Source organism: Ovis canadensis, chromosome 21 (genome assembly GCF_042477335.2).
Source record: "Ovis canadensis isolate MfBH-ARS-UI-01 breed Bighorn chromosome 21, ARS-UI_OviCan_v2, whole genome shotgun sequence".
NCBI lineage: Eukaryota > Metazoa > Chordata > Mammalia > Artiodactyla > Bovidae > Ovis > Ovis canadensis.
Window position 1 is genome coordinate 66,705,828 of NC_091265.1, and position 27,433 is coordinate 66,733,260.

Below are 27,433 nucleotides of genomic sequence, written 5' to 3' on the forward strand. Positions count from 1 at the left end.
AGGGAGTGTGCCAGCCCCCTGCCCAGAGGTGAGCAGCTAAGGGTCTGCCGCCTGCTCTAGAATTTTCTAAAGGCCACGTCCTGATAAAGCAGCGCCGGAGATCCTGTTTGGCTGCCGTGGTGCCCGGCTGGCCGTGGCGCTGGGGGACGGAGCGCGGGGCTCGGCGGGCGTGGCGGGCAAGCCTCACCCTACATAAGGCGCCGGGCGCCGGCTCGGGCCGCACAGGTGCAGCCGGCCGCAGTGTGCCCCGCGGAGGCGTGGGTCCAGCAGCGGCCGCCCCCGCCTCGCGCCATGCTCGGGCCTTTGCTGCTGCTGCTCTCCTGCGGGGGGGCCCTGCTCGGCGCCGGTGAGTGGGGAGCCGCAGGCACCGGGGTGCCAGGCCCCTCAGGGCCCCTCTGCGTGGGAACGTCTCCAGGCCTTCTTGCCTCAGAGACTTGGCGGGAGGCAGGCAGGCCATGTGGACGCTGATGACGAGGAGATGGCCGACGGGCCAGGGCGGCCTGTCCCTGTTCCACAGCCGCCCCGCTGGCAAAGGCCCACGTGCGCACGCAAGCAGGGGGACAGGGTCCCTCGGGACACAAGCGTGCTGGGCAGGGCACAGAGGTCGGGCCTCAGTGCCTGAAGCCTGGCACCGGCAGCCCCCACCGGGCCCTGGGTCCTGAGAGGCCTCTGGGGTCCCCAGGGGCAGCCAGAGGGCGTGCAGGGGGCCTTGTGGGCACTGAAGTCAAAAGACTCAGGGAGAGAGCTGACTCCGGGGAGTCCTGGCTACTAACAGCAAGCCCGAGGCTGGTTCTGGGCCTCAGTTTCCCTGTCTGTAAAGTGGGGTGACACTCCCCTGTGTGGCGATACGAGAATCAAAGAAACAGGGGCGGGTAGGGCCACCCCACCCAGCCTCACCCATCAGGCCATGGGGGCGCAGGTCCCCCTCCTCCTCCCCCAGGCCCCTCGGCCAAGCACCCCTCAGAAGGGGCCAGCCAAGAGGGGTAACCCCATGGCCAGGGGAAGCCCTTCCTGTTGGCTGACCGCAGGCACCAGGCCTGACCCAGAGCCCGGTCTCAAGCCAGGAGGAAGCCTACCTCCTTAGCTCCTGCCCCACTGTGCCCCTTGGCAGCCCCAGGGCCCCTCTAACCTCAGTGTGGGGCCAAGGAGAGGTGCCCAGCCCAGGGGCAGGCCTCAAGGCCAGTGGGCAGCCCTGGGCCCATTCCACCCCTTACCTCCCACGAAGACCCTTCCCCACCCCCCAGGCACCAGCTTTCTCACCAGGGGTGGCTCTGAGCACCCAGGACCCCTGCCCAGCCAACACCACCTCCCTGGGCCCATTCCAGGCCCTGGGGACCCTCAGACCTGGGCCCAGAACCAGGGCGGGGGAGACGCCAGGAGCCAGCCAGGGTGGGTGTAGGACGCAGGGGTGGCAAGGGGCGTGGCTTTGGAGCTGTGGGGGTTCGGACTGCAGACACGGTGGGGTTGGGGGCAAGACAGGGTCTCTAAGTGCTGACCCCTCGCTGGCCCCGGGGGAGGCGAGAGGCCAGCCCTGCCTTCCTGGACCAGAGGCTCCGACCTCGGGGTCTGGGGGCTGGGGACCCCGGGATGGAGGCCTCCGAGCAGGGCCTGGGCTGACCGGAACGGGCAGTGCAGGAAGGGCCGCCGAGCGTGCAGGGGCAGCGTGTGTGCCAGCCCCACAGGGCCCGTCCAGGGTGGCACAGCCGACGTGACTCCGGGCGTTGTGGGGGCTGGTGGTGAGCCGAGAAGAGGTGCCGGGGCACACCCGCGTGGTGGGGGCTGTAGGGGAGGAGGCCGGGTCACCACCCCTTCGGCCGGCTGGGGACCCCACGGCCATGTCAGGCGGGCCCCTTCCTGATGCCACCCAGAGGGACGACGTGGGCAGCCACCACGCTGGGACTCAGGAGTCGGCATAGCCAGGAACCCACACACCCCAAGGCAGGGGGCACAGCGGGCGGGGGCAGGGATGGGACGCCGGGGTGCACTCAGATGACCCTGCCACCCACCAGCACTGGGACCTCAGCCCCAGACGTGGGCGGCTGCACGCTGACGGGGGGCCCTGTCCTCGCAGGTCTGGAGGACAGCTCCTCGGTGCCCCCACAGCTCCACAGGGCGAAGGACCCCCCACAGCCAGATGAGGCTCACGGGCAGCCCCCCGTTCTGAGGAACTGCCCAGGGCACAGGGCCATGGCCTGGCTATAGGGCGAGTGTGGCCTGGAGTCTCTGCGAGGGGAGACCCCAGCCCACCCCTCCCCCGGGGGAGATGAGCTCGTCCTGCAGAGGGGGCAGGGGTCCTGCTGAACGTGGGCTAAGCTGCCGCTTCACGTCCCAGAGCCCAGCCCCGACAGAGGCCCACACTCCCGTGAGGCAGACCCCAGCCCAGAGCTGGGTGGGCATGGAGACGTGGGCCTCTTTCCCCACCCACCCCCGGGGGGCGCCTGGAGACTGGGAGGGGCCCCAGACCCCCTCTGCCGGCTGGGAGGACGCAGGACTCCAAGACCCCACCCTCTCTGCAGCTCCAGACAAGGGCCGGTGCTCCACATGGGGGGCAGGCCACTTCTCTACCTTTGATGGCTACACATACGACTTCTCGGGGACCTGCAACTACGTCTTTGCGGCCGTCTGCAAGGATGCCCCATCCACCTTCAGCGTCCAGCTGCGGCGAGGGCCTGGTGGGAACATCTCCAGGATCATTGTGGAGCTGGGGGCCTCTGTAGTCACCGTGCAGGACGCAGTCATCACCGTCAAGGACGTGGGGTAGGCCGAGAGCTGGGAGGGGCCGCTGGGGGCCCGGGCTTGGCGCTGACCACAGTTGCCTTGCAGGGTGGTCAGCCTGCCCCACACCAGCAACGGGCTCCAGATCACACCCTTCGGACAGAGCGTGCGGCTGCTGGCCAAGCAGCTGGAGATGGAGCTGGTGGTCATGTGGGGTCCCGGTGCCCATCTCATGGTGAGGGCGTCAGCAGGGCTTGGGGGCCGGGCGGGGCTTTCAAGGGACTTGAGGACAAGCCAATGAGAACGGGGGTCCCCAGTGAGAAGCCAGCAGGCCTGGGTCCTGCCCTGTGAGGGGGCTCTGCGCCCCTGGAGCGGGTGTGAGTAGCTCCTGGGGGGGCCCCGGGGCCCTGTGCCCCTCCCTGCCCACCCAACAGCAGTGCCCACCCCTGCAGGTACTGGTGGAGAGGAAGTACATGGGCAAGATGTGCGGGCTGTGTGGGAACTTTGACGGCGAGAAGACCAACGAGTTTCTGAGCGAGGACGGTAGGTGAGGGCTGGTGCCCCCCATGTGGCCCGGCAACCGGGGTGCTGACCCCACCCTGCCCCCCCAGGCCAACTGCTGGAGCCCCACAAGTACGCTGCCCTCCAGAAGCTGGACGACCCCAACGAGATCTGCGCCTACGAGGCCATCCCCAGCCCCCGGCTCCTGCAGGCAGAGCACGTGTGTGAGGCGGCGGGGCTGGGCTCCCAGGGTCGGAGGTGGGGGTCCTATTGCCAGGGTGGGGCCGGCCCATGGGGTCTGACTGGGACCCAGGCCAGCAACACCGCAGCCTTGCAGGGCACGTGTGTGGTGGGGGACACGCCTTGGCCCCCGTGACCCTGCGTGGCCCTGTACCCAGGCCCAGGCCTGCCTGCGGCTGCTGACCCTCGTGGCGCCCAAGTGCACCGTGCCCCAGGAGCCCTTCCTGCTGAGCTGCCAGGCGGACATGGCCGCATGCGCGGAGCCCGGCCGGCCCAACTGCAGCTGCGCCACGCTGTCCGAGTACTCACGCCAGTGCAGCATGGCCGGCCAGCCCGTCAGCAGCTGGCGGGGCCCCGACCTCTGCTGTGAGTCCCGGGGAGCAAGGAGAGAGGACCAGGGCGGGTGGAGGGGTGGTCAGGCCGGGGGCCGCAGGCCCCTCTCACAGGGCAGCTCGACCTGCAGCTGTGGGCCAGTGCCCGGCCAACCAGGCGTACCGGGAGTGCGGCGAGACCTGCGTGCGGACCTGCTCCAACCCGCGGCACAGCTGCTCCAGCTTCTGCACCTTCGGCTGCTTCTGCCCGGAAGGTGAGGGCAACACCCTCCCAGGACGCCCTAGCAGAGCAGAGCCGGGCCTCTGCCCCCCGACCCCAGGGTGGGAGCCGGGACCCGAGGCTCCGACACTCCACTGGGACTTGCCCCAGCGAAGGCTCTCCCTGCCCTGTGCACGCGCCGGTCCCCTCCCACAGGGAGCAGGGCGGTGGCGGGTAGGGCCTGCCGCCCATGGGGCAGCACCCAGGGAAGGGGGAGGGCCGAGAGCAGGGCTCTCCCAGGCCCCCACAGGCGGGGGAGGGGTCCCCCAGCCGCAGCCCCAGGAAGCCCCTCTCCTGCAGGGACGGTTCTGGATGACATCTCGAAAAACCACAGCTGTGTTCCCGAGCCCCAGTGCCCCTGCATGCTCAGTGGGGTGGTCTACGCCCCCGGGGAGGTCACAACAGCCGCCTGCCAGACCTGGTGAGTGCCGGGCCATGGGAAAGGGCGTGCAGGCCAGCGGGGGGACGCGGGGGGACGCTGGGTCACGCCTGTCACCCACAGCCGGTGCTCGGGGGGCCACTGGGAGTGCGAGGAGCGGCCCTGCCCGCGGCGCTGCGCCCTGGAGGGCGGCTCCTTCGTCACCACGTTCGACGCCAGGCCCTACCGCTTCCATGGCACCTGCACCTACGTCCTTGTCCAGGTAGGACACACCTCCGCCAGGGGCCCCGCCACAGGTGGGGGCACACCGTGAGTGCCCTGGGGCCTGACCCGAGCCACCCTCCCCCAGAGCCCCCAGCTCCCTGGCGGCGGCTCACTCATGGCTGCGTTCGACAAGTCTGGGTATTCACACTCGGAGACCTCCGTGGTTGCTGTCATCTACAAGTCCAGCCAGGTGAGGCCACCCCACCTGTGCCCACCCGGGGCCCCAGGCAGACGCACCCCAGCTCCCGCTTCACCCTGCCTGGCCCACACGAGGTGGAGGTTTCCCCTGCTCCCGGCCCCCTGTAACTCGGGCCTCCTTCCCCCAGGACAAAATCGTGATTTCTCAGGATGAGGTGGTCACCAACAACGGCGACACCAAGTGGCTGCCGTACAAGACTCGTATGTCCCCAGCCCTACCTGGCACCCGGGGCCTCACCGAGCTGAGTCCCAAAGCAGGCCACTCGCTGAGGCTCCTGTCCCCTCAGGAAACATCACGGTCTTCAGGCAGACATCCACCCACCTTCAGATGGTCACCACCTTCGGGCTGGAGCTCGTGATCCAGCTCTGGCCCGTGTTCCAGCTGTACATCACTGTCGGGCCCCAGTTCAGAGGCCAGACCAGAGGTGAGTCCCACCCCAGTCTGCCCAGGGCTGGCCCAGATGCCCCTGCCTGCCCGGCCTGACCACCCCAGAGGAGGAGGGCCCCGCAGAGCCTGGCACTGACCCGGCCCGTCCAGCACCACAGCTGGCCTTCCCAGTGTGGTTAGGGGAGGAGGGGGCCTCAGGGAGCACAGGGCAGGACCAGAGCAGCACAGGCCACCCACCCTCACCACCGGCCCAGGGCTCTGCGGCAACTTCAATGGGGACACGACGGACGATTTCACCACAAGCATGGGCATCGCCGAGGGCACTGCCTCGCTCTTCGTGGACTCCTGGCGGGCGGGGAACTGCCCCGCTGCGCTGGAGCGAGAGACTGACCCCTGCTCCATGAGCCAGCTCAACAGTGAGTGCTGTCCAGGAGGGGTGGGGTGGACGGGAGACCGCAGCGGGCAGCTCATCCACGCCGACCTGCCCCCCCAGAGGTGTGTGCGGAGACCCACTGCGCGGTGCTGGTGCAGAAGGGCACAGTGTTCGAGAACTGCCATGCCACCGTGGACCCCAAGCCCTTCTACAAGGTGGGTGGGGGCGTGGGCATGGAAGGGCCTCAGGGGAGACTCTCGGGGTTCGAGCGGACGCTCATGGCCACTGTCTGCCCGCAGAGGTGCGTGTACCAGGCTTGCAACTACGAGGAGACATTCCCGCACATCTGCGCCGCCCTCGGCGACTACGCGCTCGCGTGCGCCTCCCGGGGCGTCCTGCTGCAGGGCTGGAGGAACAGCGTGGACAACTGCAGTGCGTGGGGGGGCGGGGCCTGTGTGGCGGGCACAGCGGAGTGGGCGGGGCCTGTGGGGGCACAGTGGAGTGGGCGGGGCCTGGGTGGTGGGCACAGCGGAGTGGGCGGGGCCTGGGGGGGCACAGCGGATGGGCGGGGCCTGTGTGGTGGACACAGCGGGTGGGCGGGGCCTGCGGGGCAGATACAGAGGGCGCCTCCCCAGGATCTGACTGCTGTGCCCCGGGCCCCCGTAGGCATTCCCTGCACAGGCAACCAGACGTTCAGCTACGACAGCCAGGCCTGTGACCACACGTGCCTGTCGCTGACCGACCGCGAGGCCGAGTGCCACCCCAGCGCTGTGCCGGTGGATGGCTGCAACTGCCCTGAGGGCACCTACCTGAACCACAAGAGCGAGTGTGTGCGCAAGGCCCAGTGCCCCTGCCTCCTGGACAGCCACGGGTTCATCCTGGCCGACCAGTCCACCATGGTCAACGGGGTTGTCTGGTGAGCAAGGGCTCCGGAGGGCAGCTGCCCGGCCTGCAGCCCTGCCGAGGCAGTGCTCACCCGACCTCTCTCCCACAGCCGCTGCGTCAACGGGCGGCTGAGCTGTCGGGCGCGGCCTCAGATGCTTCTGGGTACGTGGCTGTGGCCAAGGCTGGTGGGGCTGGGCTGGCTGCTTCGGCTCCTCTGTGCCCACCTCACCCCGGGCCCCTTGTCTCTGCAGCGACCTGCTCAGCGCCGAAGACCTTCCAGTCCTGCAGTCAGTCCTCGGAGGACAAGTTTGGGGCGGCCTGCGCCCCCACCTGTCAGATGCTGGCCACTGGCACCCCCTGCGTAAGGCTGGGGGGAACGAGGGGCAAGGGCGCTCCTTGGTAGAGCAGACCCCACTGCCTAAGGAAGCCAGGGATGCCCTGGGGTGGACGTTCCCACAGCGGACGTCCCGCAGCTTCTTGGTCCATGAGAGGATTCCCACAGGCCCTTCAGGGACGGCAGGCCATGCTCCATCCCACCCATCCCATGACGAGTGACCGACAGCCTGGCCGCCAAGCGTGCTCCTCTGCGGGCTCCCTGAGGACTGAGGGCCCTGGTGCTTGGGAAGGGGCCAGAGCAGCCCAGCCGTGACGCCCCTAGGGGCGGGCTGGGGCAGCTTTGATAAGAGAAAGGCCCAGAGCAGAGTGCACGCAGGGAGGGGTCTGGGAAGAACGCAGTGGGGGGGGGGGTCTCAGAAGGGCCCGGGGCTGTAGCAGCAGCAAGCGGGGCCACCCTCCACGGGCCACTGACCCTCCTCCCGCAGGTGCCCACGAAGTGTGAGCCCGGCTGTGTCTGTGCCAAGGGGCTCTACGAGAACGCCAGCGGGCAGTGCGTGCCCCCCGAGGAGTGCCCATGCGAGTTTGCGGGCATCTCCTACCCCCGGGGCGCTGAGCTCCACACTGACTGTAAGAGCTGGTGAGCTGCAGCCCCGCCCGCAGACCCTGGGGGCCCAACTGTCCTCAAGTGCTTGGGGCGGGCAGGAGCCCCCACCCCCCACCCAGCCCAAAGGGTCAAGGGTCCTGTGGGGGCGCATGTACCCAGGTCGTCCCTCGAACTCCAGGACACCCTGCTCCTCCCACAGCACCTGCTTGAACGGGACGTGGTCCTGCCAGCAGAGCACCCACTGCCCGTCCACCTGCAGCCTCTATGGGGAGGGCCACGTGGTCACCTTTGACGGGCAGCGCTTCGTGTTCGACGGCAACTGCGAGTACATCCTGGTCACGGTGAGTGCGCGCCAGGCCACAGGGTCAACGTGGGGCGGGGGCCACGGGGCTGGCTTCTCAACACCCCTTCCCCACAGGATGGCTGCAATGCCAGTGACTCGCAGCCCACCTTCAAGATCCTGACAGAGAACGTCGTGTGTGCAAAGTCAGGCGCCACCTGCTCACGGGCCATAAAGATCCTCCTGGGGGTGAGCAAGCGGGTGGCCTCCCCAACCGCCCCGGAGCCCCAGAGCCTAGCCACTCAGGATCCTTGCCGCCCTCTGCCCCTGACCTCCACGTCCACACCATGCCAGCAGTGTCCCCCAGAACTGGACAACGGTGCAGTGGGGAGGGGTCTCCCCCAAGCCTGATCCTTAGCCCTCAGCAGATTCCAGGGTGCCCTGGGACCTTCTCCCAAGAAGGCTCTAGACAGCAAGCCCCCAGGCCAGGAGAGCTCGGGCCGGGAGGGGGAGCCCCACAGCACTAAGCTGCTGCCCAGGGCCAGGCAGCCGGTGACAGCTGCGCCCCCCAGGGCCTGTCCATCGTGCTGGCAGACGCCAACTACACGGTGAGCGGGGAGGACCCTGGCGTGCACTTCCGGGTCAAGGCTGGCTCCCTGCACCTGGTGCTGGACGTCACCATCGGCAGCGCGTACAACCTGACTCTCACCTGGAACAAGCACATGGCCGTCTTCATCAAGGTCGCCCGCGCCTCCCAGGTACCGCTGCCCGCCCTGCGGCCCGGGGTCGTGGGGAGCCCGGCCCGCCGGCACCTGACACCAGCCCCCGCAGGATCCCCTCTGCGGCCTGTGTGGCAACTACAATGGGAATATGAAGGACGACTTCCAGACACGCAGCAAGTACTTAGCGTCCAGCGAGCTGGAGTTCGTGAACTCCTGGAAGGAGAGCCCGCTGTGCGGCGACACCACCTTCGCGCTGGACCCCTGTAGCCTCAACGCCTTCCGCCGCTCCTGGGCCGAGCGCAAGTGCAGCATCATCAACAGCCAGACTTTCGCCGCCTGCCACGGCCAGGTGGGCCGGGCCCCGCCCCGCCGCGCCCCGCCGCTTCCCGGCCAAGTGGGCCCCGCCCCGCCCCGCCTGCCCCGCCCCAGTGGGCCCCGCCCTCCCCGCCGCGCCCCGCCCCGCCTGCCCCGCCCGCTCAGGCCAGGTGGGCCCCGCCCCGCCCCAACTCACCCCACTGGCAGGGCGCCCTGCCCCGCCTCGCCAGCGCCAGGAGGTCGAGGCGGGTCGGCGGGGCAAGCCCAGCCCCCGCCTGACCCCGAGGGGCGCCCACAGGTCTACCGCCTGCCCTACTACGAGGCCTGCGTGCAGGACACGTGTGCGTGCGACACGGGGGGGGACTGCGAGTGCCTATGTGACGCTGTGGCCGCCTACGCCAAGGCCTGCGTGGACAAGGGCGTGTGTGTGGACTGGCGGTCCCCCGACTTCTGCCGTAAGTCCTGCTCCCGCCCTCCAGCCTCTGCGGGGCCGTGGCTGAGCTGCCAGGCTGGCGGCGCTTCTCCGGGATGGGCAGCAGGCCATGCCCAGGGAGGCCTTGCGGAAGGACCCTGAGCCCTGAGGGACCCTGAGCCTGGGGTGGGGGGACCCTGAGCCCGGGGTTGGGGGGACCCTGAGCCCAGGGTTGGGGGGACACTGAGCCCTGAGGGACCCTGAGCTGGGGGGTGGGGGCGGGGGGATGCTGAGCCCTGAGGGACCCTGAGCCTGGGGTGGGGGGGACCTTGAGCCTCGGGGACCCTGAGCCCAGGGGAACCCTGAGCCTGGGGGACCCTGAGCCCGGGGTGGGGGAACCCTGAGCCCGGGGGAACCTTTAGCCTGGGGGGACGCTGAGCCTGGGGGACCCTGAGCCCGGAGTTGGGGGGACACTGAGCCCTGAGGGACCCTGAGCCCAGGGTGGGGGGGACCCTGAGCCTGGGGAACCCTGAGCCCGGGGGACCCTGAGCCCTGAGGGACCCTGAGCCCGGGGTCTGGGGGACCCTGAGCCCGGGGTGGGGAAGACCCTGAGCCCGGGGGACCCTGAGCCCTGAGGGACCCTGAGCCCAGGGTCTGGGGGACCCTGAGCCCGGGGTGGGGAAGACCCTGAGCCCGGGGGACCCTGCGCCCAGCTCTGCCACTGATGGAGCCCCTCCCCCCAGCCGTGTACTGTGACTTCTACAACACGCACGTGCAGCGGGGCAGCGAGCTCCAGTACACCCAGCAGGCCAACTGCACATGGCACTACCAGCCCTGCCTCTGCCCCGCGTGGCCACAGAGCGTCCCGGACAACATCGAAGGTCCGGGCGTGGGAGAGACGGGAGGAGGGCAGCCTGCAGCATCAGGACCACTGACAGGCGGGACGGGGAGCCGAATGGCGGGGAGCCTGACAGGCCCTCCGGGAGGGCCGAGGCCAGGGGAAGAGGGGCTTCCGGCTCAGGCACTGAGGTCTGGTCATTCTCTGTGTGCTCCTCTCAGGCTGCTACAACTGCTCCCAGGACGAGTACTTCGATCACGACAAGGGGACGTGCGTGCCATGCAGTAAGCCCAGCCCACTGCCCGCAAGCCCCCACCCCTCACAGAGCTCCCGGCGAGCCCCTGTGCCCCCTGCTGCTCCCTGGGACACAGCCAGACACACAGGGAAAAGGGTCAGCCCTTGCCTCCCCGCACCAAACATCCACTCTCCCAGCCTCTGGTCGCAGGGCATACCCAGGCCTGCTGAGGAGTGTGGGTGCAGGGCAGGGACCTCCTCTGGGTTCAGCAACAGGCAGCTGGGGGGTACTGACCATCAGCTGCAGCGACCCTGGGGCAGCATCCGGCCGGCCCCACCAGTTCCCGCCAGGCCCATCCATGCCGACGTGGGGGGTGGGGGAAGGATGGGGAGCAGGGGTCCCGACACTTCCGCGGCAGCTCCAACCCCCGGCTCCTGACTCAGGCCCTGGGGACACAGCCAAAGGCTTTGCAGGGCCTCCCTGGGTGGGGGCGGGGCGGGGGCGGTGCTCCTGACTGGACCCCCCCTTGCAGGGCTGCTGCCCACCACGCCGGCTCCAACAGGTGACTGCACACACACGAGGAGTTGCGGTGACGCAGGCTCTTCCCCGGGCTCTCCCGGCTCTACTCCGTGGGACGGCCCAGGCAGCTGGCCTGTGTCTGTCCTCCGGGGCAGCAGCCGGGCACGCAGGTGTGGGGGGCAGGTGCACCTGGGCCGGCCCTGGGGGAAGGAGTCAGGCGGAAGGGCAGGCAGGCCCCAACGCCTGGCCACTGAGCACCGCGGGGCCTCCTGCCCCGCCCAGGGGGCTCGGGGGCCCAGCAGGGAAGAGGGTTCCTCCCCAAGGGCATGCGGGGGCAGCTGCCGACCCCACAACAGCAGCATGCGTGTCCCCCGCAGGCTCGCCTGCCACAGAAACCACGCCGGCCACGGCCAGCACCACGCTGACCCTCAGCACTGGGCTCGGCTCCCCAACAACACCCACGGCCCCCACGCAGATGCCTAGCCTCTCAGCCACAGCCTCTTCATCCACACAGGCAGGGACAGCCCCAACCACCCGGACACAACCAGCGGTCTCCTCGGAGGGTAAGGCCCAGGCAGGGGCCCGGCGGTGGGCGAGGAAGCACCTGGGGGCGTGTGGGTGGGGCTGAAGGGGACACCAGGCACCCTCCCTGCAGGGTCACCTCAGAGCACCTCTGCTGTCACCACCCGGGCCACGTCCGCACTGGCCCCCACGGCCACTCAGAGGTCCACAGCCACAGGCCCTCCCGTGACCTGGGCCACCACGCGGCCCACGGGGCCCTCCTTCAGCACCGCCACGCAGTCCACAGCTCGGGCCACGGCGCACACGACAGCAGCCTCGCCAAGCCTGGCAACGCCAGGGACCGCCACAGAGCACCCCACAAGTAAGCATGCCACCACCACCTGTCCCTGCAGAGGGGCCTCCACGGGGCAGCCCCAGCACCCAGCCTGAGCCTCTGGGCCACGGGGAAGAGAGTGGCCTTGGGGGGCCCCTGTGACCATGGGCCTAAGGTGGGGGCAGCCCGCCCAGCTCATTACGCTCCTCTCGGCACATCTCCCAGACCACTGGACCCAAGCAACCTTCCCCCACGGCCACCTTCACAGAGGGATCCAGAGGCCTCAGGGTGCCACGGATCCAAAAGGCCCCTGAGCCAAGCACAGGCCCCAGCTTGGGGGCAGGGCCACCAACTTCCCATTCCCCTGAGAGCAAGGGGGAAGAGGAAGCACTTGCCTGAGACCAGGGCAGAGGAGCCCACCCTGAGAGTAGGACTGCTAGGGAGGGACCCCAAAACCCACCGCAGACATTCAGGATGCAACAAGGGCCCACAGACAATGCCGGGACAGGGGGCTGGGAGAGGAACCAGAGTCACCCAGAAAGCTGCTGGACACCCCAGCAGGTACACCAGAGTCACAGGTGCGGAGGCCAGTGTGGAAGGCGTGGGCGACCTCAGAGCAGGGCAGCGAGGGGGAGGGAGTGACATGACGCCCCTGCTTCCAACAGCATCCTCAACACACCGATGGAGCCCCGAAACCCCCTCCAGCGAGGAGACAGTGCGCACGGAGCCCTCACAACCGCCAGAGGGCACCACAGGGCCCAGCACGGCACACACTGGCCTGCGGCCAACCGCGCCCACCGCCGGGGCCCAGGGCAGCGCCAGCCCCAGCACGCCGGCGCCCCCCTCCACTGCCACAGCCCCCGCCCACTCCAGCACCACCCTTCCCCTCCCTGTCCCCACCACAGCCCAGACAGCAGCTCCAGCCACGCCCACCACAGCCACAGCCACAGCCACAGCCCCACCCACAGCCCCACCACTGACAACCACCACACCCACAGTCACACCACTGACAGAGACCACCACACCCACAGTCACACCACTGACCACCACCACCACAGGGACCACCACACCCACAGCCCCACCACTGACAGAGACTACCATACCCACAGCCCCACCACTGACAGAGACCCATACACCCACAGCCCCACCACTGACAGAGACCACCACAGCCACACCACTGACAACCACCACCACAGAGACCACCACTCCCACAGCCCCACCACTGACAGAGACCACCACAGCCACACCACTGACAACCACCACCACAGAGACCACCACACCCACAGCCCCACCACTGACAGAGACCACAAGAAAAACCACCACACCCACAGTCATACCACTGACAGAGACTACAACAGAAACCACCACAGTCACAGCCACTCCACTGACAGAGACAACCAGAGAGACTACCATATCCACAGCCCCACCACTGACAGAGACCACGACACCCACAGTCACATCACTGACAGAGACCACCACAGAAACCGCCACACGCACAGTCACACCACTGACAACCACTACCACAGAGACCACCACACCCACAGCCACACCACTGACAACCACCACCACAGAGACCACCACACACACAGCCCCACCACTGTCAGAGACCACCACAATCACACCACTGACAACCACCACCACAGGGACCACCACACCCAGAGCCATGCCACTGACAGAGACCACAAGAAAAACCACTACACCCACAGTCATACTACTGACAGAGACCACTACACCCACAGTCACACCACTGACAGAGACCACCACAGAAACCACCACACGTACAGTCACACCACTGACAAAGACTACAACAGAAACCACCACAATCACAGCCACTCGACTGACAGAGACAACCAGAGAGACTACCATATCCACAGTCACACCACTGACAGAGACCACCACACCCACAGTCACACCACTGACAGAGACCACCACACCCACAGCCCCACCACTGACAGAGACTACCATACCCACAGCCCCAATACTGACAGAGACCACCACACCAACAGCCCCACCACTGACAGAGACCACCACAGCCACACCACTGACAACCACCACCACAGAGACCACCACACCCACAGCCCCACCACTGACAGAGACCACCACAGCCACACCACTGACAACCACCACCACAGAGACCACCACAGCCACAGCCCCACCACTGACAGAGAACACCAGAAAAACCACTACACCCACAGTCATACTACTGACAGAGACCACTACCCCCACAGCCATACCACTGACAACCACCACCACAGAGACCACCACACCCAGAGCCACGCCACTGACAGAGACCACCAGAAAAACCACTACATTCACAGTCATAACACTGACAGAGACCACCACAGAAACTGCCACACCCACAGTCACACCACTGACAGAGACCACCACAGCCACACCACTGACAACCACCACCACAGAGACCACCACACCCACAGCCCCACCACTGACAGAGGCCACCACACCCACACCACTGACAACCACCACCACAGAGACCACCACACCCACAGCCCCACCACTGACAGAGACCACCACACCCACACCACTGACAACCACCACCACAGAGACCACCACACCCACAGCCCCACCACTGACAGAGACCACCACAGCCACACCACTGACAACCACCACCACAGAGACCACCACACCCACAGCCCCACCACTGACAGAGACCACCACAGCCACACCACTGACAACCACCACCACAGAGACCACCACACCCACAGCCCCACCACTGACAGAGACCACCACAGCCACACCACTGACAACCACCACCACAGAGACCACCACACCCACAGCCCCACCACTGACAGAGACCACCACAGCCACACCACTGACAACCACCACCACAGAGACCACCACACCCACAGCCCCACCACTGACAGAGACCACCACAGCCACACCACTGACAACCATCACCACAGAGACCACCACACCCACAGCCCCACCACTGACAGAGACCACCAGAAAGACCACTACACCCACAGTCACACCACTGACAGAGACCACGACAGAAACCGCCACACACACAGTCACACCACTGACAACCATTACCACAGACACCACACCCACAGCCCCACCACTGACAGAGACCACGACACCCACAGCCACACCACTGACAACCACCACCACAGGGACCACCACACCCAGAGCCACACCGCTGACAGAGACCACAAGAAAAACCACTACACCCACGGTCACACCACTGACAAAGACTACAACAGAAACCACCACAGTCACAGCCACTCCACTGACAGAGACAACCAGAGAGACTACCATATCCACGGCCCCACCACTGACAGAGACCACCACACGCACAGCCCCACCACTGACAGAGACCACCACAGCCACACCACTGACAACCACCACCACAGAGACCACCACACCCACAGCCCCACCACTGACAGAGACCACCACACCCACACCACTGACAACCACCACCACAGAGACCACCACACCCACAGCCCCACCACTGACAGAGACCACCAGAGCCACACCACTGACAACCACCACCACAGAGACCACCACACCCACAGCCCCACCACGGACAGAGACCACCACACCCACACCACTGACAACCACCACCACAGAGACCACCACACCCACAGCCCCACCACTGACAGAGACCACCAGAAAAACCACTACACCCACAGTCATACCACTGACAAAGACTACACCAGAAACCACCACAGTCACAGCCACTCCACTGACAGAGACAACCAGAGAGACTACCATATCCACGGCCCCACCACTGACAGAGACCACCAAAGCCACAGCCCCACCACTGACAGAGACCACCACAGCCACACCACTGACAACCACCACCACAGAGACCACCACACCCACAGCCCCACCACTGACAGAGACCACCACAGCCACACCACTGACAACCACCACCACAGAGACCACCACACCCACAGCCCCACCACTGACAGAGACCACCACAGCCACACCACTGACAACCACCACCACAGAGACCACCACACCCACAGCCCCACCACTGACAGAGACCACCACAGCCACACCACTGACAACCACCACCACAGAGACCACCACACCCACAGCCCCACCACTGACAGAGACCACCACAGCCACACCACTGACAACCACCACCACAGAGACCACCACACCCACAGCCCCACCACTGACAGAGACCACCAGAAAGACCACTACACCCACAGTCACACCACTGACAGAGACCACGACAGAAACCGCCACACACACAGTCACACCACTGACAACCATTACCACAGACACCACACCCACAGCCCCACCACTGACAGTGACCACCGTAGCCATACCACTGACAACCACCACCACAGAGACCATCACACCCACAGCCCCACCACTGACAGAGACCACGACACCCACAGCCACACCACTGACAACCACCACCACAGGGACCACCACACCCAGAGCCACACCGCTGACAGAGACCACAAGAAAAACCACTACACCCACGGTCACACCACTGACAAAGACTACAACAGAAACCACCACAGTCACAGCCACTCCACTGACAGAGACAACCAGAGAGACTACCATATCCACGGCCCCACCACTGACAGAGACCACCAAAGCCACAGCCCCACCACTGACAGAGACCACCACAGCCACACCACTGACAACCACCACCACAGAGACCACCACACCCACAGCCCCACCACTGACAGAGACCACCACAGCCACACCACTGACAACCACCACCACAGAGACCACCACACCCACAGCCCCACCACTGACAGAGACCACCACAGCCACACCACTGACAACCACCACCACAGAGACCACCACACCCACAGCCCCACCACTGACAGAGACCACCACAGCCACACCACTGACAACCACCACCACAGAGACCACCACACCCACAGCCCCACCACTGACAGAGACCACCACAGCCACACCACTGACAACCACCACCACAGAGACCACCACTCCCACAGCCCCACCACTGACAGAGACCACCACAGCCACACCACTGACAACCACCACCACAGAGACCACCACACCCACAGCCCCACCACTGACAGAGACCACCAGAAAAACCACTACACCCACAGTCATACCACTGACAAAGACTACACCAGAAACCACCACACTCACAGCCACTCCACTGACAGAGACAACCAGAGAGACTACCATATCCACCGCCCCAATACTGACAGAGACCACCACACCCACAGCCCCACCACTGACAGAGACCACCACAGCCACACCACTGACAACCATCACCACAGAGACCACCACACCCACAGCCCCACCACTGACAGAGACCACCAGAAAGACCACTACACCCACAGTCACACCACTGACAGAGACCACGACAGAAACCGCCACACACACAGTCACACCACTGACAACCATTACCACAGACACCACACCCACAGCCCCACCACTGACAGTGACCACCGTAGCCATACCACTGACAACCACCACCACAGAGACCATCACACCCACAGCCCCACCACTGACAGAGACCACGACACCCACAGCCACACCACTGACAACCACCACCACAGGGACCACCACACCCAGAGCCACACCGCTGACAGAGACCACAAGAAAAACCACTACACCCACGGTCACACCACTGACAAAGACTACAACAGAAACCACCACAGTCACAGCCACTCCACTGACAGAGACAACCAGAGAGACTACCATATCCACGGCCCCACCACTGACAGAGACCACCAAAGCCACAGCCCCACCACTGACAGAGACCACCACAGCCACACCACTGACAACCACCACCACAGAGACCACCACACCCACAGCCCCACCACTGACAGAGACCACCACAGCCACACCACTGACAACCACCACCACAGAGACCACCACACCCATAGCCCCACCACTGACAGAGACCACCACAGCCACACCACTGACAACCACCACCACAGAGACCACCACACCCACAGCCCCACCACTGACAGAGACCACCACAGCCACACCACTGACAACCACCACCACAGAGACCACCACACCCACAGCCCCACCACTGACAGAGACCACTACAAAAACCACTACACCCATAGCCACACCACTGACAAAGGCTACAACAGAAACCACCACAGTCACAGCCACTCCACTGACAGAGACAACCAGAGAGACTACCATATCCACATCCGCACCACTGACAGAGACCACCAAAGCCACAGCCCCACCACTGACAGAGACCACCACAGCCACACCACCGACAACCACAACCACAGAGACCACCACACCCACAGCCCCACCACTGACAGAGACCACCACAGCCACACCACTGACAACCACCACCACAGAGACCACCACACCCACAGCCCCACCACTGACAGAGACCACCACAGCCACACCACTGACAACCACCACCACAGAGACCACCACACCCACAGCCCCACCACTGACAGAGACCACCACACCCACACCACTGACAACCACCACCACAGAGACCACCACACCCACAGCCCCACCACTGACAGAGACCACCAGAAAAACCACTACACCCACAGTCATACCACTGACAAAGACTACACCAGAAACCACCACAGTCACAGCCACTCCACTGACAGAGACAACCAGAGAGACTACCATATCCACGGCCCCACCACTGACAGAGACCACCAAAGCCACAGCCCCACCACTGACAGAGACCACCACAGCCACACCACTGACAACCACCACCACAGAGACCACCACACCCACAGCCCCACCACTGACAGAGACCACCACAGCCACACCACTGACAACCACCACCACAGAGACCACCACACCCACAGCCCCACCACTGACAGAGACCACCACAGCCACACCACTGACAACCACCACCACAGAGACCACCACACCCACAGCCCCACCACTGACAGAGACCACCACAGCCACACCACTGACAACCACCACCACAGAGACCACCACACCCACAGCCCCACCACTGACAGAGACCACCAGAAAAACCACTACACCCACAGTCATACCACTGACAAAGACTACACCAGAAACCACCACAGTCACAGCCACTCCACTGACAGAGACAACCAGAGAGACTACCATATCCACGGCCCCACCACTGACAGAGACCACCAAAGCCACAGCCCCACCACTGACAGAGACCACCACAGCCACACCACTGACAACCACCACCACAGAGACCACCAAAGCCACAGCCCCACCACTGACAGAGACCACCACAGCCACACCACTGACAACCACCACCACAGAGACCACCACACCCACAGCCCCACCACTGACAGAGACCACCACAGCCACACCACTGACAACCACCACCACAGAGACCACCACACCCACAGCCCCACCACTGACAGAGACCACCACAGCCACACCACTGACAACCACCACCACAGAGACCACCACACCCACAGCCCCACCACTGACAGAGACCACCAGAAAGACCACTACACCCACAGTCACACCACTGACAGAGACCACGACAGAAACCGCCACACACACAGTCACACCACTGACAACCATTACCACAGACACCACACCCACAGCCCCACCACTGACAGTGACCACCGTAGCCATACCACTGACAACCACCACCACAGAGACCATCACACCCACAGCCCCACCACTGACAGAGACCACGACACCCACAGCCACACCACTGACAACCACCACCACAGGGACCACCACACCCAGAGCCACACCGCTGACAGAGACCACAAGAAAAACCACTACACCCACGGTCACACCACTGACAAAGACTACAACAGAAACCACCACAGTCACAGCCACTCCACTGACAGAGACAACCAGAGAGACTACCATATCCACGGCCCCACCACTGACAGAGACCACCAAAGCCACAGCCCCACCACTGACAGAGACCACCACAGCCACACCACTGACAACCACCACCACAGAGACCACCACACCCACAGCCCCACCACTGACAGAGACCACCACAGCCACACCACTGACAACCACCACCACAGAGACCACCACACCCACAGCCCCACCACTGACAGAGACCACCACAGCCACACCACTGACAACCACCACCACAGAGACCACCACACCCACAGCCCCACCACTGACAGAGACCACCACACCCACACCACTGACAACCACCACCACAGAGACCACCACACCCACAGCCCCACCACTGACAGAGACCACTACAAAAACCACTACACCCATAGCCACACCACTGACAAAGGCTACAACAGAAACCACCACAGTCACAGCCACTCCACTGACAGAGACAACCAGAGAGACTACCATATCCACATCCGCACCACTGACAGAGACCACCAAAGCCACAGCCCCACCACTGACAGAGACCACCACAGCCACACCACTGACAACCACCACCACAGAGACCACCACACCCACAGCCCCACCACTGACAGAGACCACCACAGCCACACCACTGACAACCACCACCACAGAGACCACCACACCCACAGCCCCACCACTGACAGAGACCACCACAGCCACACCACTGACAACCACCACCACAGAGACCACCACACCCACAGCCCCACCACTGACAGAGACCACCACAGCCACACCACTGACAACCACCACCACAGAGACCACCACACCCACAGCCCTACCACTGACAGAGACCACCAGAAAAACCACTACACCCACAGTCATACCACTGACAAAGACTACACCAGAAACCACCACACTCACAGCCACTCCACTGACAGAGACAACCAGAGAGACTACCATATCCACAGCCCCAATACTGACAGAGACCACCACACCCACAGCCCCACCACTGACAGAGACCACCACAGCCACACCACTGACAACCATCACCACAGAGACCACCACACCCACAGCCCCACCACTGACAGAGACCACCAGAAAGACCACTACACCCACAGTCACACCACTGACAGAGACCACGACAGATACCGCCACACACACAGTCACACCACTGACAACCATTACCACAGACACCACACCCACAGCCCCACCACTGACAGTGACCACCGTAGCCATACCACTGACAACCACCACCACAGAGACCATCACACCCACAGCCCCACCACTGACAGAGACCACGACACCCACAGCCACACCACTGACAACCACCACCACAGGGACCACCACACCCAGAGCCACACCGCTGACAGAGACCACTACAAAAACCACTACACCCACGGTCACACCACTGACAAAGACTACAACAGAAACCACCACAGTCACAGCCACTCCACTGACAGAGACAACCAGAGAGACTACCATATCCACAGCCCCACCACTGACAGAGACCACCACACGCACAGCCCCACCACTGACAGAGACCACCACAGCCACACCACTGACAACCACCACCACAGAGACCACCACACCCACAGCCCCACCACTGACAGAGACCACTACAAAAACCACTACACCCATAGCCACACCACTGACAAAGGCTACAACAGAAACCACCACAGTCACAGCCACTCCACTGACAGAGACAACCAGAGAGACTACCATATCCACATCCGCACCACTGACAGAGACCACCAAAGCCACAGCCCCACCACTGACAGAGACCACCACAGCCACACCACCGACAACCACCACCACAGAGACCACCACACCCACAGCCCCACCACTGACAGAGACCACCACAGCCACACCACTGACAACCACCACCACAGAGACCACCACACCCACAGCCCCACCACTGACAGAGACCACCACACCCACACCACTGACAACCACCACCACAGAGACCACCACACCCACAGCCCCACCACTGACAGAGACCACCACACCCACACCACTGACAACCACCACCACAGAGACCACCACACCCACAGCCCCACCACTGACAGAGACCACCACAGCCACACCACTGACAACCACCACCACAGAGACCACCACACCCACAGCCCCACCACTGACAGAGACCACCACAGCCACACCACTGACAACCACCACCACAGAGACCACCACACCCACAGCCCCACCACTGACAGAGACCACCACACCCACACCACTGACAACCACCACCACAGAGACCACCACACCCACAGCCCCACCACTGACAGAGACCACTACAAAAACCACTACACCCATAGCCACACCACTGACAAAGGCTACAACAGAAACCACCACAGTCACAGCCACTCCACTGACAGAGACAATCAGAGAGACCACCACACCCACAGCCACACCACTGACAGAGACCAGCACAGAAACCGCCACACACACAGTCACACCACTGACAGAGACTACCACAGAAACCACCACACTCACAGCCACTCCACTGACAGAGACCACCAGACAGACTACCATATCCACAGCCCCACCACTGACAGAGACCACGACACCCACAGTCCCAACACTGACAGAGACCACCACAGGGACCACTCAAGCCCAAAACTCGGTCAGCACAGTAAACTTCACAGCCCCAATATCACACTCTACTTCAGCCATCCTCCCTGTGACCACTTCTCCAGCACTCAGCACTATCTCCCATACATCCACCAGTAGAGGCACTGGGACACCCATGACACGCACTACAACAGCCGCCGCCACTGGGCCACACACGCCATTCACCACTCACTCCAGTGCCACCGTTTCTGTCCATACCACCTCTCACACAACAGCTCTGCCAGCAGGAACATCCTTGCGGACCACCACCACCCATTCCACCCCATCACATCCAGAGACCCTTCCCGTCCACGTGTCAACATCTGTGACTTCCACCTCTCACCGAGTCATCACCCCAACTGAGTCCCATGCTACCTACTCCACCACAAAGCCTACTGGCACCCCTACGCCACTGACACACATCCTGGTCACATCCACGGCACCCACATCTATGTCCTCACTGTTGACAACAACAACAGGGAGCACCACACCCACAACCCTGCCACTCACAAAGACCACAACAGGGACCACTCAGGCCCAGAGCCCGGTCAGCACGGTGCCAGCACAAAGCTCTAGCTTCCCCTCTCCATCATCTTCCCCGGCTTCTCTGAACCCAAGCCGAAGTCCTCTAACCACTTCTGTTTCCGTGTCGACTCTGCCCCTGTACCCCCCTTCTTCCACTGTCTCGACCCCCTCCTCTTCGCCCACTGCTTCCTCTCCTCCTCCTCACGGGTCCTCGAACACCTCTCCTTTGATATCATCTTCCCCCTCCCCTTCTGCAGTCTCCACTTCACACAGCATCCCAAGTGTCAGCTCAGCTCCACACCGTCCCTCGCCCTCCGCACCTCTGACCGAGTCACAGACAGCATCCCTGCCGACCAGCCCCCCTTCCCCTGCCGCCTCCACACCCATCAGGCCCTCCCTCTCACCTCCATCAGCTCCCACGCTGTCCCCTGCCCCCACTGTTAGTACCGTCGTCCTGTCTACGCCCCGGACCACAGTCAGCAGCCCCACCTCCTCCGTCCCGTCCTCTCAGTCTACCACCGCACAGGCCACCTCTCTCACCACCCAAATCCCCACCCACGGCCTCCTGTCTTCTACACTGGGCGTGACAACCGTCCCAAGTTCTCCAGCCACCAACCTCACCACCAGACAGCCGAGTACCACCAGGCTGCAGACTACCGTGTTCCTGGCCAGCTCCATCACTGCACATGGAAGCTCCTTCCTCCCCACCGCCGGGTCTGTGTCTGCAGAGAGCCAGTCCATCTCCTCCTTTGCTACATCTCTTCCCAGCTCTGCAGGTGAGAGACATCTCTGCAGCCACCTCATGACCCACGGGCACACTTCTCAGCCTCTTCTCTGCGCTCTGGACAACACTCTGGGTCACTCCCACTGGACCCCCACGTTTTCTTTTCCCCTCACACCTCCTGATGACCCTATGGGTGCTGCCTCTCCCCTAACCTCTGCTGCGCCGCATCACGCCTTGCCCACCCCCACAGAGGCTGGTCCAGCTCTCACAGCAAGTGTGTCTCTCTCCCCCTAAAGCTCCCGCCTGCCCTGCCTAGGGATGGTCAGGCAGCACAGCACTACGAGCAGACGTGGGGTCACGCTCAACCAGCTGGAGCCGCAGCCGCAGCCCCGGGCCAGCCCCTGGCATGCCACCCCAGGTCTCCGGGCTCTGGTGCCTCAGCCATGTCCTGGGGGTGTCTAGGAGGACCGGGCCACACCTCCCCCTGCCTCTCCACCCTGTCCTTTGCTGTCTGCTGCTCACACGTCCTCTGGGCCTCTCCTCAGCCTTTCTCGGCTAGGTCAGTGAACTCCAGCCTGGCCAGCCTCGCCCAGGTTACAGAAAGCACACACACCCCTCACTTCAGGTGCCTGCCAGGGGCTGGACTAGAGCTAGGGGTTGGGGTGCCTGTGCTGCAGGGTCAGCGCCGCCCAGGCCTCAGTGCTGCAGGTGCCTCCAGCTCTGCTCTGCCTTCCTGCCCGAGCCCTGCCCGAGCCCCCTGCCCTGCAGGGTGCCTCCCCCTGGCATGGCCTGCGTCCCCGGCCTCCCGCAGCGGGGACTCCCACCACTGCGGGTGGGACTGAAAGGCAGCCTGCGCTCTTGCGGGACGAGCACTGCGGAGAGGCTGCCTGTCGAGGAGGAGACCAGAATGCGGGGTGGGAGCAGGAGCAGGAGGTCAAGTGGGAGAGGGCTGGGGCAATGGGAGCCACAGGACGCATCCCAAGCTCTGTCCCCACCAAGCCTCTCACCTCACCTCCAGTGGAAAAGCAAGGCAGGCAGGGCTTGAAGCCACAGGGAGGCCTCGCGAGGGGGCAGGTGGGCAGGCGAGAGACGCCGTCCAGTCTTCCCTTTTCACTCGAGTGCCACACTGGCAGTTCTCTGACGGGCACCCAAGCCTGTCCACTGGGATGGATGCAGGGCAGAGCTCACAGCCAGGTCCACACCCCGCCCGGCCCCAGTAGCACAGACCGCTGCAGGGAGCTCACGTGACACCATCTGCCCCTGTGGGTGCACTGACACCTACCCCATCCCTCTCACAGGTACTGAGACAGGCAGACCAGAGACACCTCCGTCCACAGGTCGGTGCTGGGCCAGGGAGGAAGGTGGCGAGGGAGGCCGGGGCTGGAATCTGCCTCACGCTCTGAGAAACCCTCGACCTTGAGGGACTCCCAACGCAGCCAGTTTTCAATTAAAAAAAAACACAACGAGAGACTTAACGTCAGGCTTTGCTTCTACGCAAAGCTGTGAGGTCTGACCTCAGTGGGACTCAGACGAGGGGAGAAGGCCCGGGGCCCAGGGTGGGGGCCCAGGGGAGACACCACTGTGGGCAGGTGCCCACGTGGCCCCGTTCAGATCATCTGAGCAGTCGGGCAGCTGGCAGCCTTCCCTCCGCGGAGCCAGCACCACCCACTGTGCCGCACAAGGGGTTCAAAACCCACGCCCTAGGGCCAGGTATGTCAGCTCCTGCTCTCGAGGGGGCAGGTGCGGAGCCCCCAGAGGCCACGCCCCGGGGCTGCTGCCTGACGCCCACCTCTCCACGCCCAGGGGCCTGCAGCGTGAAGGAGTCGGAGGAAGAAGTCACTTTCCAGGGGTGCACGGCCAACATCACGGTGACCCGCTGCGAGGGTGTGTGCGCCTCCTCGGCCAGGTGAGCCATCGGCCCCGGGCAGTGTCTGTCCGGGTCCTGGGCTGGGAGCCCACCCTGCCTGACAGAGACTCTTCTCACAGAAGCTAGGGAAGACCCGCCGAGAGCTCCCAGCCCCAGCAGTGTGCCTCCCCGTCAGGGCACCCCAGCCCCCCCACACACACCTGTCTGCGCCACACCTGCTGGAGCGGGGGAGCTCAGAAACGGGAGCCAGCCCCTCCCTGCAGGCCCAGGCTGGGACCCTGGCGCCCACCTCCCCACGGGCCGGGGAGGGGCACGCTGAGGCGGCTGCCCTGACGCGTGCTCCCCCCACCGCTCCTCTGCAGCTTCGACACGGACACCATGCAAGTAGCCACCACCTGCAGCTGCTGCCGCCCTGTCAGCTCCTACGAGGCGGAGCTCGTGCTGCCCTGCACGGACCCTGCGGCATGGGGGCAGCAGCTGGTGCTCACAGTGCAAGTGTTCAGCGGCTGTGCGTGCTGCCGCCAGCGCTGCGGAGACTAGAGCTCCATCCACAAAACCGCCCGACACGCTGGGCCCCGCAGCCCCTTCCGAGGCACAGCCGTGGCCTCCGAGAGCCCTCGGAGGTGGCTCACCCGGGCCGCCAGAGAGAAAGGGGGTGCGGGCGGGGGGCCTGCAGACCCCGACGGGCCCCAGCAGGCTGCACGGGACTGGCTGGCCTCCAGGGCCACACAGGGCGCTGCCTGCCATGCCCACTGCTCGTGCACAGCCTCCAGTCCTGCTAGGACCAAGACCGGGGGCAGAGCAGCACGGAAGGCTGTCCAGAAGGGGCTCCTGGGGAGGCAGGGCCCCCGAGCAGAGGGTCGGGGAGAGACACAGGTCACAGCACGCAGAGGGAAGCGAAGGGGGGGCACCCCACCTGCCTGCCGACAGGGCTCACCCTGGCGAGGGGGCACCCGGGCGCCACACCCTGGCGGACAGATGGCAATAAACTGGTCCTGGTCAAAGCACAAAGGCTCGCAGACTCCTGTTGGCTCCCGCGCCCGCGCACTCCTAAGTTCCCAGACCCACTCCGGGTCCACGGCACTGGCCCAACACCAGTCTAGGCCCAGAAGGGACACTGCTGTGGCCCCAGGCCCTCCCCTCCCCTCCCCTGCAGGCCCTTGCCCCTCTCCTAGCTCAGGACTACTCTCCCGTGACACCCTCCGTCTTGAGGGGCCCTGCACCCCACCGGTGGCTGGAGTCACCCCGCCTGAGCTCAGCAGGCTTACTCTCCAGGAAGGAACTCGTGGGCCCACGTGTCCCCTAGACCCCCGCCGTCTAGAAGGCGGGCCCCCAACATGTACGGTGAGTCCTGCAGGCTCAACCCATGTTCTGAGTCCAACTGCAGAGCAGAAGGCACATCACCTGGACGCACCGAGGCTTCTGCCCTGTGACTGGGAACTGGGGCCAGATGACAGCCCGTGTCATCGGCGCTTACAGCCCCACAAGGCCTTTCCCTCTAGAAACCACACGTTCCCATAACCACCCTGACATTGCTTTTGCTTTGCAGATGGGACACTCAGCTAGAATGGTGGGTGGTGGGAGGGCATCGGCTAACAGGAAACCAGCCCAGGGCTGGGCAGCCCACACACTGGGGCTTGAGCGAAAAGCAGGACGGCCGCGCCATCCACCTGCAGTGCCAAGCGGCGCCGCCAGCTGCCTCTCCCATGTAGCCTCAGGTCCCCCAGCTGCACGTGGAGGACTGTGCAGGGTGCCAGCTGTGGGAACCTCTAGTGGGGCATTAGCGGCATGGTGGGACCCCAGCACCCACAGGGCGACTCCCAGAAGTCACCTCCCCAAGGACCTGCATCTGGCAGAGGGCCACCACGTTCCCCTGACCCATGTGGTGCCCCCCATGGGGTGGCAAGGAGCCTGGTCTCCCCTGGAAACCCAGGGAATGACACAGGCCCCGCCCGGGCATCTCAAGGTACAGGTGAGGCGCGGAGAGCCACGCACGGGGGGGTGCTGTTGCCACCTCAGCCCCGCCCGGCTCCCCGCTCCCCGGCCACACGCAGGCCTCCCTGCTCCCACCCACAGGCCAGGGTCCATGACACCTCAGCCTGCAGTCGTGACCCCAACAGGTTAGGGCCACTGCACAGGGAAGAGACAGCTCGCCTTCCAGAATCTTCTCTAGAAACTATGCCACACCCTGCAATCACAACCGGGACCCAGCCCTGGGCCCCGTGACCCAAATGAATTCAAAGACGCGTGAGGCCAGGAACACACTCTCCAGGGCCACCAGGGACCCTTCTCCCCTGTGCACATCAGGACTCATTGGGAGGGCCTTACAAGCCCCCCTTTAACAGCACAGTCCTGGGG

At 64.5% G+C, this 27,433-nt stretch overlaps 1 protein-coding gene across 1 annotated transcript; it reads left to right on the forward strand.

Annotated features, from left to right (window-relative positions):
* Nucleotides 1–1,989: 1,989 nt before the first annotated feature.
* On the forward strand, nucleotides 1,990–26,080 carry LOC138426688 (mucin-6). Its single transcript, XM_069565387.1, has 32 exons — nucleotides 1,990–2,071; nucleotides 2,517–2,757; nucleotides 2,824–2,950; nucleotides 3,168–3,258; nucleotides 3,327–3,436; nucleotides 3,615–3,822; nucleotides 3,920–4,042; nucleotides 4,348–4,468; nucleotides 4,550–4,688; nucleotides 4,776–4,880; nucleotides 5,017–5,089; nucleotides 5,176–5,313; nucleotides 5,531–5,692; nucleotides 5,770–5,864; nucleotides 5,949–6,081; nucleotides 6,316–6,565; nucleotides 6,644–6,696; nucleotides 6,786–6,895; nucleotides 7,356–7,507; nucleotides 7,674–7,815; nucleotides 7,893–8,003; nucleotides 8,327–8,512; nucleotides 8,586–8,825; nucleotides 9,090–9,246; nucleotides 9,947–10,084; nucleotides 10,263–10,325; nucleotides 11,173–11,358; nucleotides 11,451–11,678; nucleotides 12,296–12,486; nucleotides 21,511–23,193; nucleotides 24,966–25,114; nucleotides 25,438–26,080. The coding sequence occupies exons 1-32, from the start codon at nucleotides 1,990–1,992 to the stop codon at nucleotides 25,613–25,615; spliced, it is 6,165 nt and encodes a 2,054-aa protein (XP_069421488.1). The 3' UTR covers nucleotides 25,616–26,080.
* Nucleotides 26,081–27,433: the final 1,353 nt, after the last annotated feature.

Bases quoted from the DNA above. Each gene is read 5' to 3' on its own strand.
- LOC138426688 (XM_069565387.1), top strand. From the start codon at position 1,990: ATGACCCTGCCACCCACCAGCACTGGGACCTCAGCCCCAGACGTGGGC. The intron at 2,758-2,823 runs GTAGGCCGAGAG...GTTGCCTTGCAG, and splicing joins ATCACCGTCAAGGACGTGGG to GGTGGTCAGCCTGCCCCACA. The intron at 11,679-12,295 runs GTAAGCATGCCA...TGCTTCCAACAG, and splicing joins CGCCACAGAGCACCCCACAA to CATCCTCAACACACCGATGG.